Raw genomic sequence first — 14,009 nt, 5'->3', positions numbered from 1 at the left:
TTCCACGGACCATATAATCCATGGGGTCACAAAGAGTCAGATGTGACTGAGCGACTTTCACTGTTACCTTCACTAAGTCGGTTTAGCCATAATCCACTGTCCTCCCAAACTCATCATTCTCTGATCAGGTTGCTCATCCCCCAAGTGGTTTGATGCCCTGGCTGCCCTCAGCAAGAATACTGATGAAAAGTTAGTGACTTTCCATCCACCAACCCCTACCTCCTCAGCTTCAAATTCCCACTTGTCCACACTGTGTTTGGAATGAAGCCCAGTTCTATGCTGAGATCCCTTTTCCCCTTTGGTGATTGCTGTTGGATAAAATCTATCTTCAGTGCTTTAACTACTGTCCTGGTTTTTCTCTGACAGTGTCTGCTGGTTACAAGCACCATGCTGGAAGTGCAAAAAGTGAAGAAAGCAAAGCCCCTGCCTTTAAAAACACAGCTTGGAGTTGGGAGCCCTTTGCTTTAAGGATGAGGAGAGCTGAACTTTTCAGAAACTGCCTAGCTCAGATTTTGCTGCACATGGCCCACTGTGTTACCCTAAAAGTGAAAGTGTTAGTCGCTCAGTTGTGTTGGACTCTGCAATCCTATGGACTATAGCCCGCTAGGCTCATCTGTCCATGAAATTCTCCTGGCAGGAATACTGGAGTGGGTTGCCATTCCCTTCTCCAGGGGATCTTCTTGACCCAGGGATCAAACCCGGGTCTCTTGCATTACAGGCAGATTTTCTACCATCTGAGCCACCAGGCAGGCCCTAAACGGGATCAGCAGCCTTCCAAAAGGACCAGATAATAACTATTTCAGATTTTGAGGGCCACATCAGTGTGTGTTATACATTTCTTTTCATTTTTGCTTTGTGTGCTGCACATGTGTCTTGTTTTGCTTTTTATAATCCTTTAAAAATGTAGAAACCCTCCTAAGCTCACAAACTGCAAAAACTGGTTGATTGCTGGGTGTGATCTTTCAAGAAACTAAATTGACACCTTCAACCCTGATTTACTCTTCATGAACATGCATGTGCTTTCCGAAGCTCCATATTAAAATCACAGATTTTAGAAATGCATGCTCCATTCACTTCTTTATAATAAATGTCCCATCTCCTGAGATCGTACAAAAACTAGCAGAGACTGTGGTCCATCTCTGACCCGGACAAGTTACTGACCCTCCTAGAGCTGCAGTTCCCAGGTCTATGGAACAAAGGCCATTAAACCTGGGAGGTTAGTACGTACTGAGGGGCGAGGGCTAAATTCCACCAGGAAGCAAAGTGTCTGTACTCACTGAAGAGACCCAGGGCTCAGTGAGCAGTCACTCCTGGGAGTCAACTGGCCAGACATCATTAAAACATTCAGGAAAAAATATACTCACACAATCTGCTTGCAGTTCCAGGAAAAGAAAAGGAAAGCAAGGACACGGGGCTCTGCTTTTGTAATAATAACAACTGTCCTGCTTGCTGCCTGAGCCTTCAGGCCGGGGGAGAGGCAAGCACACTGGGTGTTGTCAGGTGTTTGTCCCCAGCTGTCATGCTTGACATGTGCTCCTCCATACACTCAAGGAATCCTATTTTCAGCTTCTCTGTTTTCTCTTGCAGAGACATCAAGCCAGACAACATATTGCTGGACGAACATGGTAAGCCTGTTACGTTTTCTAGAGACTGTTTCAGTGGCAATTTTGAGGCTCTGGGAATCTGGGGTGGGGGCGGCTCCTGGTGAGTTGGATTTTAGGGTTGACTAGAAAGCCTTTTTTGTTTCAATCCTGCTGAGTGGACACCTGTGTAAATTTCTGGTCTGTGTCCTGCCGCGGTGAGTCCAGTCCAACAGACCAACGTATCTGAAGGTTTCGCATCCAAAGACCTCATTGTTCACATCCTGGTGTGAGAATGACAGGGCAGGAGTGGGAATGGGAGACAGGGTTGGAGGCTTTGAGTCTCCCCACCCCTGCCCCCCGGCCTGTGAATCTAAGGGCTTCAGAAAAGTCACTCACACTCACCTCTCAAAGCCTCTGTGTCTTCCTTGGTATAACAGTCAAAACTGTACCCACATTCCCGACTGTCATGGGATCAAGTGGGATAGAGTATGCCTGGTGAGTTGGACATCAATCATCAGTAATCCGCTAAAGCCTTTCCTCACCCGGGCTTCTCAAGCTTTCATGAGGAGTCAGGGCAGCTTCTTAAACTGATTCAGTAGACTAAGTTGGGTCTGGGACTCTGCATTTCTCCCCACTCCCAGTTAAGCCTGACACTGCTGGTCCATGGAGATAGTTCCCTGTCAGTGGCTTTCTGACTCTGGTCTTATCAGAATCCCCCTGGGGGGCTTGGTAAGAAGCAGAGGACGGACCCTGCTTTAGAGAACCTGGGCCTCGGTGTTCTGAGTCAACTCCTGGAATGTGGTATCCAACCAAGTTAGGACCGCGAGTCCAGGGTACAACTCAGCAATGATGGACAGTCCACTGCAGTCCACTGCCAATATATAGCTGCCGTTGGATGTAAAGCCAAGGCCAATCATGGCGGACTTGAAGACTTAATTCACTGATGTTCTTACAGGAACTAATCCCTCAAGGGTTTGGGGGAGGGTGGGCTGGAGTGAGCAGGTGGGGAAAAATCCATGAGATGCTGCTGAATCATCCAGAGATGAATTTGTCGACTCTTCCACACGGCTGTGCTAGACCTCCCTCCCCGACTCCACGCAGGCTGACGCTTTGACTCGGAGCCTCTCTAGGACTCGTGTGTCTCAGGGAATCCTACCTCACTGTGTAAACCCCTTGGTATTGGGAAGCAGAGTGGGAATGGTGGATGGGACTGTCAGCACTCCAATCTCACACCAGAGGCTAAAACCAGACCAAATGCCTTGGGGAAGTGAGTTGAAATCCCTGGGCTCCTGATGGAAGGGCAAGAATAAGCTCAGGATGCCAGGGAAAACTGGGCGGAGCTGAGGATGCAAATCAGAGTCCCCAGTTTGTATGTAAAAGTCAGGAATCCCAGACCCGAGTCTCAGCTGGTCCCCCAACTAGCTGTGTGTCTTTGGGCAGGTCACACAGCAGAAGTAATACCACCTGGCAGGGCAGTGAAGGTCTAAGACGAAACGGTGAAGGTCAGCTGCTGTCCCAGCACCGAGACATAAGAGGTGCTCATGAGGGCTGTGTTAGCTTATAGGACTCAGCCTCCCTTACCCTTTCTCTGCTCAGACCACGGAAGCAGGTGAGGTGGAGGCAAGCAGAGGCCCAGGCTGAGTGATGCAGGACCCCGGGCAGGGCTTTCCTGGAAGCCAGGGGCCTGGGAAGCAGGGTTCTGGCTGGAATACTCAGAGCCATGCCTACTTACTGAGAGAGACTTTGGGACAAAGACCTTTCAGGCCCTGGGCAGCTTTCCTTCTGGAAAGCAAAATCAAGACAGGAACACCAGGCAATAGGAATAATTCAGCCGCTTCATCTACAAAGAAATGAGATTCAGGGAGCCCGTGGGGTAGCTGGGCCTGCCTGATGCCACAGTTCCTGCCCGACGCTATAGCCTCGGGCCACAGCTCACACCGCCTTCTCTGCGTTCCCTCGCTCCTGAGTTCCTGGATCTGCACTCATCCTTTCCTTCCTCCCCTTCTGCACTTGGCCTCACCTCTCCACCTCAGCCCTTTCCTGTTTTTCAGATTTCCTCCCTGTTAGTCCAGTTCAGTCGATCAGTCGTGTCCAACTCTTTGTGACCCCATGAACCGCAGCACGCCAGGCCTCCCTGTCCATCACCAACTCCAGGAGTCCACCCAAACCCATGTCCATTGAGTCGGTGATGCCATCCAACCATCTCATCCTCTGTCATCCCCTTCTCCTCCTGCCCTCAATCTTTCCCAGCACCAGGGTCTTTTTCAATGAGTCAGCTCTTTGCATCAGGTGGCCAAAGTATTGGAGTTTCCGCTTCAACATCAGTCCTTCCAATGAACACCAGGACTGGTCTCCTTCAGAATGGACTGGCTGGGTCTCCTTGCAGTCCAAGGGACTCTCAAGAGTCTTCTCTAGCACCACACCCTGTCCTTCACCATCCCCTTATACAGAGTTCTGACCCTGAGCTGTGGTTTTGCAGCATTCCACACACTCCCCAAGCACCTCTTACTGGACCCTTCTCTCTCTTCTCTAAGCTCCTATTTTATCAAGTTTGGTGTGGGAACGGAGCACTGAACACTATTTCATACTAACGAGTGAGTGGCTGATACCCTCCCCTCCTTAAGCTTCAGCATCCAGTGGGTGCCTTTTCAGAAAGTGCAGAAGGAAAGTCAGGAGCAGAGATTCTCAGAAAACACAAGTCTCCTCCCCAGGAGAGAAGGACAGGAGAGGAGGCTGTGACCATGGTTTTCCTTTCTCTGATTTATGACAGCAGATAGAATCTCATTAGCTTTTCTTTTTTTTTTTTTCTTTCTTAGTCATTGTTGCCTTTCTTTTCCTTCCAGCTCTACTGAGGTGTTATTGGAAAATAAAAACTGTATATATGTAGTACAATATATTGTACAATGTGATTTTTAAAAGGTGTACAATATGATGATTTAATTCACATATACATTGTGAAATCAACTCCACAATCAAGGTAATTAATATATCCATCACCACTCATAGTTGCATTTTTACTGTGTGAATAGTGAGAACATTTAAGATCTACCTTCTTAGCAAATTTCAACTCCACAATACAGTCTTATTGGCTACAATCACCATTCTGTACATTGGATCTCCTTAGCCTTTTGTTAACTGCATTAAAAAAAAGTTTACAAAACAGATAACTGTGTGTTCCTGTTTAAAGAGTTTGCTGATGAATCTCATTAAACGTTTTCTCAGAGGACAAGTTGGTTGCTGTGTTTACAATGAAGCATAAGCATAATTAAATAACTGCATTTATATTTTTATTAAAAATGTTCAAGATCTGCTGGTTACACAAAATCCAAGACTTATGGAAGGCTCTGCTCCCCCAGTGTCTGCACTGCGTTCCTGTTCCCCAGGCTGGATTCGTCTCCTAGAATGGGTCCTAATTCTCCTCTGAGATTGAGCTCTCTTGGCTAACAGCAAAAGCAGAGAGATGGCACATGCATCCTAGGTCGCTCAGTCGTGTCCGACTCTTTGAGACCCTATGGACTGAAGCCCGCCAGGCCCATCTGTCCATGGGATTCTCCAGGCAAGAATACTGGGGTGGGTTGCCATGCCCTCCTCCAGGAGACCTTCCTGACCCAGGGATCGAACCCATGTCTCTTATGTCTCCAGGCAGGTTCTTAACCACTAACACCACCTGGGAAGCCCGAAGGAGACCATTCCTGGAGGTAAAAGGAAGTTGAAGGAAAAGGTAGCATGCTAGAGTAGTATGAGGAGAAGAGCTGAGTGTGCTTTAGGGCTGAGGGCAAAGTGCTTGAGGAAATCGGGAATTTAAACTGTAGGGAGAAGGGGAAGGGATTGCATTTAATTTTTCTCATGGTACAGTGATGCTGGGTGATGAATAGCCACCTGAATATAATGGCACAAACATGCATCCAGTTAAGCTCACAGGTCTCAGAAGCTTTCCTAGGCAGGGCTTGCTCCTAAGACTGAGGTCCAACAGGGTCAGCTAGGCAGCTGCAGTGACATTGGCTGTGCTCACTGCGACGTCTGGGGTTCACCTGGCTGCTTGCTGGTACACCATGACTTTGGTTCGTTGACTAGACAGCTCAGCCCAGCGGCTCATGGGTCATCCTCTGGCACGTCAGCCCCATGTGACCTTGTATGGCCAGAGCAGGAGAAGGAGCAGGGAAAGTCCAATCACTCAGCCTCCGCCTGTGTCACGTTTGCTGCCATCTCAGTGGGCAAAGCAAGTCATAAGGCCCAACCAGCTGGGGGGTTGGGCACTGCCAAGTTGCATCCCAAGAAGGATGGATCCCAAGATGGGGAAAGAGATTAATGCAATCATCTGCAAGATGCTCATAGAAAAGGAGTCACTAGCACAAGTAGGGGTGCTGGTCTTTAACATGCGGAACTTGTTATTTTTGTTCAGTTGCTCAGTTGTGTCCAACTCTTTGAGACCCCCATGGACTGCAGCATTCCAGGATTTCCCTGTCCTTCACTATCTCCCAGAGCTTGCTCAAACTCATGATCATTGAGTTGGTGATGCCATCCAACCATCTCATCCTTTGCCTCCCCTTTCTCCTTTTGCCTTCAATCTTTCCTAGCATCAGGATCTTTTCCAGTGAGTTGGCTCTTCACATCAGGTGGTCAGAGTACTGAGGCTTCAGCTTCAGCATCAGTCCTTCCAATGAATACCCAGGGTTGTTTTCCTTTAGGATTGACTCTTTCCTTTAGGCTTGATCTCCTTGCTGTCTGAGGGACTCTCAAGAGTCTTCTCCAGCACCACAGTTTGAAAGCATCACTGGAGAGCTTTCAGTTCAGTTCAGTCACTCAATCATGTCTGACTCTTTGTGACCCCATGGACCACAGCACGCCAGGCCTCCCTGTCCATCACCAACTCCCGGAGTTTACCCAAACTCATGTCCATTGAATCGGTGATGCCATCCAACCATCTCATCCTCTGTCTTCCCCTTCTCCTCCTGCCCTCAATCTTTCCCAGCATCAGGGTCTTTTCAAATGAATCAGCTCTTCGCATCAAGTGGCCAAAGTATTGGAGTTTGACTTCCCTCAAAATGGGCAAAGAACTGGGAGTCAGAGACAGAAGGGCAGTGCTTGCATTTTTCCCTGAGTGTCACTAAAGGCTCTTGTTCAAATTTACTGACCGTATACTGTTAGCTTTCTGCATCTGAGGGGTCCACGTTCTCACATTCAGCCAGTCTCAGATCAAAAAACATTTGGGGAAAAAAATTCCAAAAAATGTCAAAAAGCAAAACTTGAATTCAAGGCTGGCAACTATTTATATAACATATACATTGTATTTATGACTATTTACATAGCATTTGCATTGTATTAGGTATTAAAAGTTGAAAAAACTTGGGCAGGTGTGCCCAAGTGGTAAATTCTACACCACTTTATACAAGGGATTCTAACATCCAAAGATTTTGGTATCAATGGGGGTCCTGATGCTAGTCCCTTGAAGATACCAAGAGACAGCTGTAGCTTTTTCCTCTTCTGTATGCAAAAAAGTGATTCCTTTATTTTGCAGACCTGCCATAGGCCAGGCATTGTGCCACGTGACCCAAGGACACAGAGCCCCTGTGGTCAAGAACCTCACAGGCTAGGGTAGTGTTTCTCAGCCATGGCTGCACATCACCTAGGAACTATAAAAAGTGCCAATGCCAAGGGCCAAACTTAGAAGTCCTATTTGACTCATCTTGCAGGAGAAAGTGGGATTTTTTTTTTATTTTAGTTTTTATTTTTTAAATTTTAAAATCTTTAATTCTTACATGCATTCCCAAACATGAACCCCCTCCCACCTCCCTCCCCATAACAACTTTCTGGGTCATCCCCATGCACCAGCCCCAAGCATGCTGCATCCTGCGTCAGACATAGACTGGCGATTCAATTCACATGATAGTATACATGTTAGAATGTCATTCTCCCAAATCATCCCACCCTCTCCCTCTCCCTCTGAGTCCAAAAGTCCATTATACACATCTGTGTCTCTTTCCCTGTCTTGCATACAGGGTCGTCATTGCCATCTTCCTAAATTCCATATATATGTGTTAGTATACTGTATTGGTGTTTTTCTTTCTGGCTGACTTCACTCTGTATAATCGGCTCCAGTTTCATCCATCTCATCAGAATGGATAAGAAAGCTGTGGTACATATACACAATGGAGTATTACTCAGCCGTTAAAAGAAAGTGGGATTTTTAAAGTTACCAGGTGGTTCTAAGGTGTACCCAGGGCTGTGGGAGGGATAGAGTGATACAGACCCAGCAAGGCCAGTGCTGGGCAGCTGTGCAGGAACACCATGGCAGTGAGGCTTGGGGAGGAGGAGGAGGGAGGGTTTGCTGGATCCTGCAGCATGCATGGGGTCAACAGAGCATTGGGAAGGGCAACAGAGCATTCCGGAAGGCCAGTGAGAAAGCTCCAATGGTCTCAGGACAGCTGTCTATGAAGTGTAGAACTCACTCTTCTCAGTGGCTTGGGATGAAGACTTGGGGGTCAGAAACCTCAGCTGGAGCTTTAGGATCTTTCATAAAGGCACACCAGCAGAGTGAATTTGTTTTCTCATTATATTCACTGAGTCTTCTATTTCCTGTATGCGGATGCTTGACTTTTGCACACTTCAGGCCACTGTCCACTTTCCCTAAGCTTCCCTGTGCCAGGACCCAGATGACCAGGGACAGTCCTGTGCCCCCAAGAAACTCCTGAAATTATTCAGACTAGCCAGTCCTAAGCCTGTTTGCCCTGCCTCTCCTGTTCCTTCCCACAGAAACCACCAGAGAGGCTCTTGATCACATTTTCTCCCTTATCCCTATGTTTCGTGATCAACCCTGGTGCTTCCCCGGGGTGACCCCCAATGGTATGATGTATCCCCTCCTCTTAGGAGCCGTGAATGACAGGCTTATCTTTTCAACAGCTGCTAAGTCGCCTCAGTCATGTCCGACTCTGTGTGACCCCATAGATGACAGCCCACCAGGCTCCGCCGTCCCTGGGATTCTCCAGGCAAGAACACTGGAGTGGGTTGCCATTTCCTTCTCCAGTGCATGAAAATGAAAAGTGAAAGTAAGGTCGCTCATTCGTGTCCGACTCTTCGCGACCCCATGGACTGTAGCCTACCAGGCTTTTCCGGCCATGGAATTTTCCAGGCAAGAGTCTCTTAATCCGTTGGCTTTACTATACCTCAAGTTTTCTATTAATAGACAATATTTCAGAGCATGCACTCATTGGACTCATTTTGAAGACTTGCCTCTCCATCTATTGCTAACATATTTGTTGATAATTGTGATGCGTGCTCCCCAAAATGGCAATATCCAGCAGCAGCAACACCCCCATCCCCCTCATCAGAACACTGTGTGTGCCATGCCATCTCCATCTTGGCAGGAAGAGAATCCAGGAAATTAACAGAAGACGTGTGTCGATGCTGAAGCCTGAGATACAGAGATTGGAACAGCTGAGATGGAAGTGGGGAGAACCACTAGGGCAGATTGAGGGGCAGAGGTATTTCTGCTAAGTCTGAGGAGCCAAGAGTTAGTGTCATTACTCTAGATAGGGTTCCAAGGAATGCAGTTTAAAGCTATACTGGGATCCTTGGGAGGGCTGTATTGAGATTCTTGCTGAAGACTGCTGGGAGGGGAAGGAAGTGTCTAGTACCATGTGATGTCTTAAGGTCCTGAAGACCCTGTGTAAGGAATCTCTCATGACCCTCCACTAAATAGCCTCCTGTATTAGCTTCCCAGAGGTGTTGGAACAAAGCCCACAAATTGAGAGGCAATCAAGAGCAGAGATGTATTTTCTCACAGTCTTGGAGACTGAAATCCAAGGTTAAGATGTCTGCAGGGCTGTGCTCCCTCTGAAGGCAACAGGCATGGGTAGGTGTCAGTTCTGTCCTCTAGCTTCTGATTTGGTGACATGCATACTTCTTTGGCTTGAGACAGTGTAACTCCAGCCTTCAAATGGCTTTCTCCCTTGGGTTACTTTCTACTTCCAAACCTTGTGCCGTGCTAGTTGCCCAGTCATGTCTGACTCTTTGTGACCCCGTGGTCTGAAGCCTGCCAGGCGCCTCTGTCCATGGGGATTCTCCAGGCAAGAATATTGGAGTAAGTAGCCATGCCCTCCTCCAGGGGGATCTTCCTGACCCAGAGATCAAATCCAGGTCTCTCGCATTGCAGGTGGATTCTTTACTGTCTGAGCCACTAGGGAAACCCCATTCTAAATCTTGCCTGAGTGCATTTGAACAGCATGCATTTGAATGACAGAATCTAAATCTTGCCCAGAACCCTAGCTGCAACAGAGTCAAGACATGTTTTTTTGTTTTTCTCTCTCTCTCTCTTTCTTGTCCTTATAATACAGGGGGCAGGAAAGAAAGGAGTGGAAAACGATAGTAAGTGTCGAAAGATAATCTCTATCCCAGTGCCCCTCAGAGTCCTTGCAAAGAGCAGATCATGGCTGAGAAAGTGTTCTAAAAGCTGCTCTGCGCCTGATTCATTGTGATTTGTATGACTGTGTAAAGTCACATACCAACATATATATGGAAGGGGAGCACGTTGGTCAGATAGCCTTGGCTATGTTAGTAACTAATTAACCAAAATCTAGTGATTTAACATTAAAAGCCACAGAAGCAGAGAAAAGGGAAAGAAACAGAATTGTTGAGCTCATTCAAAAGCCTTGAGTGAGGTGGTGTTTAAGCAGGATCAACTCAAATAGGATGTGAAGGCTGGGCAGATTTTATGAAACACAGCGTATCTGGGGGAAGGTATTGAAAATCATCTCAGCTGAGTTGTTCAGGTGCTTAGTTGTGTCTGACTCCTTATGACCCCATGGACTGCAGCTGGGAATTCCCCCAAATCTCAGTCTAGGAGCTTAGAAAATCCCAGGCCTGTTGCATTTCTTGTTCCCAGTTTTTTGTTCCCTTCTGCCTAAGGAGATCTGGGAACACACAGATTGTTTTGATAGCCCTGCCTCCTACCCTATGACCAACAAATGGAAGGACGTCAAAGCAAATAAAGCAGAAGAAAATCAGAGGGTCACTTCATTCTACATCAGGCAAAGGCCTGCCCTCACACAGTCAGTCTTCCTACTGCAGTAAAGCCAAAAGAAGCCTGAATAAGCTGGTACCCTAGAATTTGATTTGTTTCTCTCCCCCCCCCTCTCTCTCTCTCCCTTCCTTTCTTTTTCTTTCTTTTTTTATTTCCTTCTTTCCTTCCTTCCTTCATTTTTTCTCTCTCTTTCTGCCACTGTCCTGAAGTAAGTTCAGTATGGTCTCCATGAAGAGAAGTGGGAGGAAGGAAAAGTGTTCAGGATGCATGATCCTAAGGGGAGGATCGGCATCCGGGGTTCTATCACACTGGCATCTTGGAAGTACAGATATTATTAGCTTCATCAGCAGTGAGCTCTGGGGCCTGCCATGGGTGGGGCACCTGGACCCATAGCCAGGGTTCTCATCCTCTTGAGCATCCTTGGGCATCCAGCTGCATCTTTTCAGCAGCACCCCTCTGACCTCTGGCTTAGGCACGTTGTACACCTTGTAAACCAGCTAAGATGGAGACAGATGTTCACACGAGACTTGACTCTGAATTTCAGGGAAACAAGGCAAAAAAATGATGTGGTAGAAGATCATCTCTTACACAGGGGCTTCTTGCCATCCTAACTTCTGGTCTAGCGCCCTCTGATGGCTACTGCCTGAAGTCCAATCTTGGCTTCTGAGGACAGATCTAAAGAGAACTTACTCTGCACTGAATAAAGCCTGCCACTGGGTTGACTATCCCCTCCCAAGCAGAATCTCATCTTCTCCCAGGCAGTGGCCTTGTTGGTCCCAGTGAGATCACTCCACTGTCCTCCTTCATTTGGTAAATATCCACACAGAGTTAAGGTTATTTCATTTCAGGAACTGAGAGGGGTGAAGGGGAGGGAGGGAGCATGGTGGAGCAGGAACAGACAATTGTGCAACGTGGCTGCAGGAGAAGCAAGTGAAAATACAACAAAATTCAGGACGCTTTGGATGCTTCCTCCTGGAATATGTAAGGAAAATGCAGGAATCAAAGTAGGAGTCACTGCTACTGGTAATACTGAGTTGATTCTGTGCATCAGTAATTATACCCCAGTGCAGGGACTGTGGATGGAACTTTAGCCCTATATAATCTCCATCATCCTATTCTATCCCCCAGTTCCATGGCACAGATAACTGACACATCCCTAGTGTGTAGAGTTTCAAGTGCCCTTCCCCCAAATTCACAGATTGCTGTTGTTCAGTCACTAAGTTGTGTCCTACTCTTTGCAACCCCATAACCTGTAGCACACCAGGCTTCCCTGTCCTTCACTCTCTTCCGGAGTTTGCTCAAACTCATGTCTATTGAGTCAGTGATGTTATCTAACCATCCCATCTTCTGCTTCCCCCTTCAATCTTTTCCAGTGAGTTGGCTCTCTGAAGCAGTGACCAAAGTATTGGAGCTTCAGCTTCAGCATCAGTCCTTCCAATGAATATTCAAGGTTGATCTCCTTTAGGATTGACTGGTTTGATCTCCTTACTGTCTAAGGGGCTCTCAAGAGTCTTCTCCAGCACCACAGTTTGAAAGCATCAAGCTTTGGCGCTCAATTTTCTTTATGGTCCATTTCTCACTTCCGTACACTTTTCATGCACATGCCGAGCCTGACGCTAACCCCAGGGAGTACAAAATCACAGAGATGGTGGCTAAGTCTCATTATCTGAGATCTGGTTGAAAAATTGATGCTGCTGTAGTCTTAAAAGTAAAAAATGGAATGTTGTCAACTCCTGTAAATATCACAATAGCTCTGAGAACTAAAGGATGAAGAAAGGTGATAGCATTTGCTTACCATATTTCTTTCATTCCATCTTTTATTTGGTCAGTAAGTCAGCCAGTCAACAAACACTTGTTAAGTACATTTTCCAGGTCATGCCAGTGCTAACATATAGGGGACATAGAAATGAACAAGGGAGGATACCTGATCTCAAGGGGACAGACACAGCAGATACAGCATAGTGGATGCTAGGATGGAAATGAAAATGGAGAGGAATTGGGAGGGTCCAGGAGAGAGGCCTAAACTGGTCAGTCTGCCATGGACCAAGTATCCATGGAATTAAATTGGTATGTTGAAGCCTCAACTCCCACTGTGATGACTTTTGGAGCTGAGGCCTTTAAGAAGTAATTGGGTTTGGAAGAAGTCAAAGGATTGGAGCCCCCACAATGGGATTTGTGCCCTATAATGGGATGAGGGGACCAAGCTTGCTCTCTCCTCACGATGTGAGGATACAGCAAGAAACTTGCCATGTAATCCAGGAAGAAACTAAGGACCCTACCATGCTGGCACTCTGGTCTTGGACTTCCAGGCTCTGATGCTGAGGATGTTGATGTTTACACCACCCAGTCCATGGTAATCTGTTTTAGCAGAGCAAGGCAACTGAGACACAACCCCCTCATGGTAGTGAGTTTCCTGTTAGTGGAAGCAATCAAGCAAAGGCTGGATGTCCACCCATCAGTAATACAACTCTTGAGCCAGGTTTTGAAAGATGAATGGAAATCTGCCAGGCAGAGGGAAAAGCTTTCCGAATGGTGTCAAAGTCTTGGAGGTGTGATGAATTTCCATGTGTTCAGAGAAAGGAGAGAGCAGGGCTGGAGTACAGGATGCATTAACAGGGGTGGAAGGGCAATTGTTGATGATTCTCATTCAAACTTTTACTAATGGATCTCACACCGTATACTGGGCTCATTCTCCCACTGATTTCTGAATGTTTTTAATTTACAGAAAGCAAATACCCAAAAACTCTGTTCATATTTGCACACTTTGTAGTAAATTTCCATTATCCTGAGAAGGAACTCAGAGGAGACCTCGTATGGCACTAATTTTCACTTTCCCACATCTTGACTCAACCAATAAAGGAGGCACACCAGGAAGTTTCAGCTCATCAGCTAGCACGGTGTGGAAATCAAAAGGGGTTCTGCTGTCTGGCACTCCTGCTGGAGGTGAATTCCTGGGCAGACAGGTCTGCTTCAGAGCTGCCCCAGAGCCTCCACCCCGGAGGGCCAGGAGGAAACACGGACAGGACTGGGTGACTCCACCCTGAAGGGGGCAACAGGGGACGGTGGAAATGCCCACCCGGAAGAGACTAGAGATAAAACACAGCTCCCCAAGTTTCAGCTGCCGACTGTGGATGGGTCACTGGTCTCTAGAACTTCAGGTTTGAGGAGGGGAAGGGCAGGACTTCCCTGGCAGTCCAGTTAGGACCTCACCTTCCAGTTCAGGAGGTGCAAATTCAATCCTTGGTCAGGGAACTAAGATCCCACGTGCTTCATGGACAAAAAACCAAAACCTAAAACAGAAGCAACACCGTAACAAGTTCAAGAAAAACTTTAAAAATGATCCACATCCAAAAAGTCTTTTTATAAAAGGGGATGGGTAGCCATACCCCACCCCCGACAAAAGTTCT

The 14,009-nt window shown here is 47.1% G+C and overlaps 1 protein-coding gene across 2 annotated transcripts in view; it reads left to right on the top strand.

The window, feature by feature from the left end:
- STK32B (serine/threonine kinase 32B) overlaps window positions 1–14,009 on the top strand; it is a 383,574-nt gene that overhangs the window by 306,860 nt on the left and 62,705 nt on the right. For both annotated transcript variants that reach the window (XM_042251641.2, XM_004009989.6), the window contains exon 5: window positions 1,588–1,625. In XM_042251641.2, coding sequence (XP_042107575.1) covers window positions 1,588–1,625 — 38 coding nt within the window. The remainder of the gene's footprint in view (window positions 1–1,587; window positions 1,626–14,009) is intronic.

The sequence above is a fragment of the Ovis aries genome, chromosome 6 (genome assembly GCF_016772045.2).
Source record: "Ovis aries strain OAR_USU_Benz2616 breed Rambouillet chromosome 6, ARS-UI_Ramb_v3.0, whole genome shotgun sequence".
NCBI classification, from domain to species: domain Eukaryota; kingdom Metazoa; phylum Chordata; class Mammalia; order Artiodactyla; family Bovidae; genus Ovis; species Ovis aries.
Note: the sequence above shows the minus strand (reverse complement) of the source record. Positions and strands in the feature narration are given on the sequence as shown.